The sequence below is a fragment of the Cynoglossus semilaevis genome, chromosome 11 (assembly GCF_000523025.1).
Source record: "Cynoglossus semilaevis isolate Cse_v1.0 chromosome 11, Cse_v1.0, whole genome shotgun sequence".
NCBI lineage: Eukaryota > Metazoa > Chordata > Actinopteri > Pleuronectiformes > Cynoglossidae > Cynoglossus > Cynoglossus semilaevis.
In genome coordinates, this window is record NC_024317.1 from 16,801,256 (window position 1) to 16,808,614 (window position 7,359).

At 41.5% G+C, this 7,359-nt stretch overlaps 1 protein-coding gene across 11 annotated transcripts in view; it reads left to right on the plus strand.

The window, feature by feature from the left end:
• The window catches only part of setd5 (SET domain containing 5), a 24,638-nt gene extending 17,484 nt beyond the window's left edge, over positions 1-7,154 (plus strand). For 9 of the 11 annotated variants that reach the window (XM_017036779.2, XM_008320996.3, XM_008320997.3 and 6 more), the window contains 10 exons: positions 1-169; positions 420-537; positions 1,829-2,058; positions 2,242-2,298; positions 2,390-2,857; positions 3,213-3,305; positions 4,853-5,142; positions 5,265-5,386; positions 5,477-5,559; positions 6,085-7,154. The exon at positions 1-169 is cut by the window's left edge and continues 86 nt beyond it. In XM_017036779.2, the coding sequence (XP_016892268.1) occupies positions 1-169; positions 420-537; positions 1,829-2,058; positions 2,242-2,298; positions 2,390-2,857; positions 3,213-3,305; positions 4,853-5,142; positions 5,265-5,386; positions 5,477-5,559; positions 6,085-6,639 (2,185 nt within the window). In that variant the 3' untranslated portion in view covers positions 6,640-7,154. The remainder of the gene's footprint in view (positions 170-419; positions 538-1,828; positions 2,059-2,241; positions 2,299-2,389; positions 2,858-3,212; positions 3,306-4,852; positions 5,143-5,264; positions 5,387-5,476; positions 5,560-6,084) is intronic. The other 2 variants (XM_008321002.3, XM_025059946.1) reach the window with 1 other exon arrangement.
• Positions 7,155-7,359: the final 205 nt, after the last annotated feature.

Genomic DNA, 7,359 nt, shown 5'->3' on the forward strand with positions numbered 1-7,359 from the left:
GGACCCCACGGTGCTGGCCACCACCCTCAACATGCTGCCAGGCCTCTCTCAGACATCACTAATCTGTACCACACCCAGACACTATATTCGCTTCGGATCGCCATTCAACCCAGAGAGACGCAGGCCTCGTCCATTTCAAATTGATGGCACTTATGGCTGCTACAAAAAGGTAAATTATTCCTAAGGAATATGGGCATTGATGTACAATATTAAAATGTATGCCTGTGTGTTAATCTATGGTATATGCATCTAAACTTCTCAAGTCAGACTTAAAAGGTATAAGATGCTACATCACAGTCTACTACTAAAACCTTTTTGCTTTTAGTTTAAATTTAAACCATAAAAAGTTCATTTGTATAAATAAAACATTTAAATTGTTAATTTAAAAAGTTAAAAACAGCACTGTTGTTCTGTTACAGAGATTAATAAAGCAGGTGGAGGATGAAAGCTGTTCTGCTAGTATTGAAGATGGGACGGAGTCCACGTCCTCACTGCAAAGTACTAGTAGCAGATCGACGCCCAATCTCCTGACAAGTGGTTTGTACATACTATCAGTTAATCTGGTTATTAGACTGTTTTGTTACATCAATAACTGATGTATTTGCATAACTGGAGGAAAAACAGGGCTCAAGCTTCTGTGGGACAAGCTCAAACAAAAGCTTGCGAACCTGTTGTGCAGACCTTGTTAGAAGGCAGACAAAAGGGAAAGGAGAGCCTTGATAAGGACTTATTTTAGGTGTGCCTGATAGATCTAGTAGATCCAGGAAGATCAAGAGGGTCCTCATCGTTCAGTTGACTGACCCTTGGGAAGAGAGAATATCAGCTGCACACGAGCTGAAGCAGCTTAAATACAGCAGAATGTGAAGAGGCAGAGTGAGCAGCATCTATCCACCAAGTGGAGGTCAGGTGCAGAGACTTTGTGGGCAAGACAGCAATTCAGCTCCTCCCTGCTACAGGAACAACAGGTGTAAGGCTGCAGAGGGCAGTCAAGGAGCTAGTGGAAAAGAGGGAGAAGGCGAGCTGCTTGTTTTGGCTACAGAAGAAGGGCAACGTAAGGGCAAGACACCCCAGTAGGATCAGATGCAGGGAGTGGCAGAAAGATGTTCTTGGGAAGTCACTTGCCCACCTAGGGATGTACTGGCGAGGGAGAAACATCAGCAACCACCTGACGACCCTGCATCTGGCAATAAGTGAACCGGAGGAGGTCCGACAGGCAGAAGGCCGAGCAAATACCACTTTGAACCTGTGTATTAACAGGCAGAAGGCCGAGCAGCAAATACCACTTTGAACCTGTGTATTGAATGATTCACAGGAATAAAACAGCATTTAACATTTACAACATTTGATCGGCTGGAATCATAAATGTGGCCTGTGTTCTAATTGTAATAGGTTGTGCAATTGGAAAACTCAGGGTGAGATACTGCAGAGACAGAGACAGAGACGTGACAGCATTGTTAGAAACTGTCACTAAAATCTTTTTTTTTTTTTTTTACAAATTGCTATTCAGGTGGAAAGAATTGAAGGACAAATGTAGACTTTCCATCACGTACCAGAGTCTCACCCTGTTAAAACAAACGTTTGTTGTATTTGACATTGTTGCAGATAGACCTGAAAGACAGAAGAACATTGTATCATTATTTTCACATATTAACACTGCTATTAGCCAATATGTGCCATTGCTCATATACGGTCAGGAAACATTGCCTCAAACTACATTGTAGTATTTTATGAAAATAACACCGTGTCGTGTTGTGTAAGGTGCATGTGGCAGAGTGTTCATAAATAGGTCCTAAAACCAACTTATCTTTGTGTCTTATGGAAATCTCAGAACTAAGTGCCCCATTCAAGAAGCGCCGCTCCAAGTATTTGGCAGAGATCACACAAGCAGCTCCAGACAGTCTGCCTCGTCCTCTGTCACCCATCACACCACCACTCCCTGAGAACTCCCTCCATCCTCTACTGCACACCTCCTGTGGCTCCTTGCTGCCCAATGGCTTTGTGTACTCACCCATGCCATCACTGCCTGCAAGCCACTGCAACACACCCTTGCAGTTTGAAGTAAGTACACATCACATGCATTGATTTACAAAATTGATTTTTGCACACACCAACAGGAGTGTTTTTTAAAACAGAAAACAAGAGAAAATGTGTTCCTTAAATCTTATTTGGCATTGACTTACTTTAATGGATTTTCCTCTTCAACAACCTGTGTGTTCTAATATCTTGGTTCTTTGTCTGTAGAACATATCATCCCCTGAAGCTTCTCCTGTCCACCGGCCCGAGTCCATCTCCCCTGATGTATGTTTTTCTCATTGTGCACTTTCTCATTGCTTCTTACTCGTTACTGCTTTGTCTGATACAATTATTTGCCCTGTCTCATTCTTCTTAGGCGTGTCTGAAGATAGATTTTGAAGTCCCTCGCCCTCAGTTCTCAGACTTGTCGCTGCACTCAAGTTTGGAGAGTCCTGTAGCCATTACCTCAGAAGACTTGTTCGTCCCGGGATGCACCTCAGGCCCAGATTCCCAGGGTTCATCCACTGTGAATGGCTCCCTAAACCCAGTACCCTGTCCTTCAGACTCAAACAGGGAGCAGGCTTGTGGGACAGAGTTTAATCTTATATACACCTGCTCGCCCCTGAATGCAAACCTGGGTAACCCTATGTCCACAGAATGCCACCTCACCCTGTCGGAGGGAGGCATTTTCCCTCGAGAGTCTTTCCACAGTTCCATAAGTGGCCAGGGGCTGATGAGAGAGCACCTGGGCTCCTTGTCCCCGTATGGTGAGCCTCATTATGGCAGAGGCTACTCAGACAGTGGCACATCTCCACACATTGGCAACCCACCACAGAAAAGGAAGGCAAGTTCTCTGAATTCTTATGCTGATTCACAACCAATCACAGACATGATTTACACCTATTTTTAGACAAAGATCAAAGTGTTTTATTTCTAGAGTGTGAATGATTTTGAGTGTGGAATGTGCTAAAAGAGAAGCCAAGTCACCGTTGTGTTCTTCCCCTTGCTTTGCTTCTGTTGACTTTGTCTTAAGTACATCACAGTCCCTTGTTTTTGCTTGACAAAGTTTGTGTATCTAAAATGATTTCCACTCTACAGCTTTGATTTTCTTCCCTTTACCTTTTCCTCAGTCCCAATCTTTTCCTCCTTTTTGTTGACCCTTATTGCCAAGTTTCTCTTCCACTTTTCTTCCAAGGCAGAGGGCCAACCAACATACCATTAGTCTGCTGACAGGAAAGCCAGATTACCAGGCTATAGATCTAAGAAGGGAATACAAGCCATTTCAAAATATGGTGAATATTCTCCCTACAACTACATCTTCGGAAGTGTGCATGAAAGTATATTTTGTTTGCATCTGCATACAACAACCCACCCTTCTTTTCCTCCAACTTGTATAGAATTATAATTATATCTTAATTATATATTAAGATTATAGTTTTGCGCTGGAGATCCAGTCTGTTCATTGGCTTGTGAAACTTTTATTCATTACTTCCTGCTCATGACAAAAAATGTCCACATCTCCAACAATAGCATTTATCTGACTCAGCTTTACCCAACAAAGGTATTGTTATACTGAGCTAAGACGTTAGTGCACTTTGCACATTTGCCTAAGACTTAACATAAATGTCTTTGGAATTATATCAGTTAAGTAATTTGTTTGTTTGTGGGAACAACATTCTATAAAACCATTCTTTAATTTCCCTTTTCTACCATTTAAAAAAAAAACCTTTTGGTTGTTTTTTCTTTTTTTAACCTACTTCATTTTAATTTAATGATATTGTTATATAATAACCAGTTTTGTGATTTTCAGTGTGACTGTTAATCAGGTCATCAATCCGTTATCACCTGATTAAGTGATTTCAAAATATTTTACGTGATTAGCCTTAGTTTTCAAATGAAAAAAACCCAAAACAAAACAGTACATTTCTTATTTTACTGATTTCATAGATCTACATCAATGTCAAAAAGACCTTTAACACAAGCAGTCAGTGTTGTGTCAGACCACAGGCTCCCACCTCCAGTACTTAATCTTAGTGTTGTAAAACCAAATCAGAATACAGCACCCCACAGCACACAGAAGAGCTGCTGTGTATAACCAATGGAAATCCTGTGGTTACAAACTATAGAAACAGAACAGTACCTGTGATGTCAGGTGTGGATGAAGTTCAGCCTTGTGGCACTAACAACCATATTCATGTGATGTGTAATTTTTTCAATCTTCTCTCCAGTCTACAGTCTCTACTGTAATACCAGAGTGATAATAAGATCAGGGCACATCCATTGAAGTAACTGTGTGTGTTGTCAGCATCATGTAGCCCTCACCATTTACCTCATTCCTTTCCTGTCTCATAACTATGAGCCAAGATGAGTTTTTTCACTTAAACTCAGGAGTGGAGGCGAGTTTGTGTTTGTGACATTAATGTTTTTGTTATTTGAACGTGGTTGCATCATGGTGTGATGACTTTGAAGTTGCCTGCTCTCTTGTCAAAGCTTTTAAAGCCATATGTTACTAACAGTGCATTAGTCCCCATCTGGTGATGTTCACAGTTTTGAGTCAAGTAAATTCATGGAATGAAACTGGATCAATATGCATACAGTGTTATTTTTCATCTCTGAGATAACTTTCATTCTGATGAAAGTGCTGTATTATGTCTTTTTTTTTTAATCAAAATTCTTTCAGGTGAGTCGTCTTTGGTGTGGTGCATGTCTTCAGCCCATCTCCTAGTACAGTGTTTCGTAAATGATGTGGATTGGTCGGCTTTACAGCATTAGTGCATTTGATGTGATGAAACTTTGTGTAATAATTGTAACTGCTCCTTTTATACATCTGCTGCTTTAGGTGTCATTGCTGGAGTACCGTAAACGGAAGCAGAGCAGTGGTCGGGACCATGATCCTGCTGTCAGCAGCTCCTCTCTTGGTGTCAGTGCTTCAAGGCCCAGCTCCTTTTACTGTCGGGACACCCATCAGGCTCATTATCATCAGCTGACGCAACACCCAGCTGACGCATCACACCAGTCCTACCCTTCCACAACGCACAGAAACCCAATCCCACAGATCGAGGACGTCAGCCCCCCAGACCCTAATGGCCTACCAGTAAAATCAACACAACCTAACAACAAAAGCGAGTGGTGAGGGGATAGAGAAATGTAATTTTTCTGTATAGAAGTGTCTCGACAGATTGCTTTCCTGAAAACGTTCTTACCACATCTGAATAAAGCCAAAACTTTTAATCAAGATATTTTTGTCCAAGGATGGTTCCCACAACTGTTGAACGTCTGAGGGAAGGCCAGGGGGTTCGTGAGCGAGTCCTGCGAAGTATCAAGATGGAGAAGATTAATACTGCGGGGAATAGCTCCTTAGAAGAGGAATATGGTGAGAAGGCATTTCAAACAAGAAAGTTGAGTTCACAATTAAAAAGATATTGTTGTGCTAAAGCTCATCAACTTGATCTTTCTGACACAGATCGATGTGAGATGCAGGCAACATCTATTGCTTCACCCATGAAGAGTCCACACAGATACAGTCCCTCTGTGTACCTTCACCAGGTAGCTTACTGTTACCAATATTTTCTACTAATTAATTATAATAATTGTTATATACACTTGTGACTCATGATGCCAACACTTGTATCATTAACGTGAAGGCAAAAAAAAAAGTCTTTACATTAAAAAGATTTTTTCGTCTGCTGTGTGTGTGCTCTAACATCTCATCATCTCCATTCGGCTGTTCCTTCAGAGAATGCCACAGTCTGCCTACATCTCACTATGTTACCTGCCTCCTGCTTTGACACCGACTCTCTCCATGTCCTCTTTCATTACATCCTCAAATGTTCTGTGGGATTTTCCTTTTCATATCTAACATCCTTTGTCTTATATATGTACTATATCTTCCACCACATGTACAATCTAAATATAGTTACATATTATTAGCATAACAATAGAATGGCTTTCTTAAAATACTTCAAAAGAAATCTTGTATAGAGGTAATGACACTGAGGCCCATCATTAAACAGTTGTTGTTGTACTGTAGTATTATTATCCTAGAGCTGTAAATTGTGTTTGTTTTTTCAGTCATCAGAAAGTCACCGGCACACTGACAGCCCGTTGCTGCATCAGCAGACATCTGCCTCTCCACTCCGGGACTCCTACAGTCCTCCTGGCCAAAGCTTCTACAAGCACCAACCCACTACTGGACTATCTAACGACCATACTCCCTCCTCCTGCCATAATCAATCATTCAGCCAAACATTGCCCACAGACTCAAGACCGCCCATAGGGTCAGCCCACCAGCAGAGAGGCTGCAGTGATGTGGTCAGAAGCCCAAACTACAACAGCAGCCAATTAAAAAATAGCCTTTTAAAGAGTGGTGACTCGGCAGGGGCTTCCTCCCAAGGATCCAGAGCTCATGGGCAGACTAAAGTTCACTTGGGCACCTTGGCCTCTAGGGGGGGTCAGCAGCAGCACCAAGAGCAGGCAAGCCCAAGTCAGTCATGGCTGCAGACCAGCTCCAGACTGCTGACAGGCTCTGGGCCAGCAAACTACCCACAACAAGGGATGGGTCTCGCCCAGTTACAGAAATCCCCTCTTCAGGGATCTGGAGTAAGGACACAGTCAGGAAGCCTTTAAGGACCTTGTTTGTTTTGTTTTTGTGTATGAGTGTGCATGAAGCTACCCACCCCCACCTACATAAAGCCGTGGTGTAGTGGTGCTCAGGGAGTTTGAGGAGGTAAATGTACAATGAAAGGATTCCATGAGTATTCTGCAAGTGATTGATATATATATGTGTATATATATATATATATATATATATATGTGTATATATATATATATATATATATATATATACGGTCACAGCTACAGTAGAGGGATTAAAAGGAGTTGGTGTTTTTCTTTTAAGGGATCATTCCATATTGTTATGTACTTCCACTACTTACAGCTCTATTTTGTCCTCATGGTTTCCCTCAATGTGCTGTGGATGCTTTTTGATGGTTTTGTTCTCTCATCCCCAATGGACAGTTTTTATTTCACTTAAGGACTACTTCATTGTAAACTTCCGATGTTGTACTTGAGACACAACTGTCTCTTTATTCATGGTGCTGCAATTTCTTTTCAATAAATTTGAAATCCAGTTATATTCTCTATTCAAGTTTGCATTTGTCTTGTTGCATAGCCACACGTCTAAAGTGTTATGCCTAAAGCTGTGATTTTTGTTCCATTTTAAATTGGCCAATTCTGCAAATTGAAATATCGCCACCTCTAACGTTATCTCCAAAATCCTGAGATTCTTGAACACCACAACCTTTACGATCCCTACTCGTTGCAGTTTTGATGACCCACTCTCCTCAT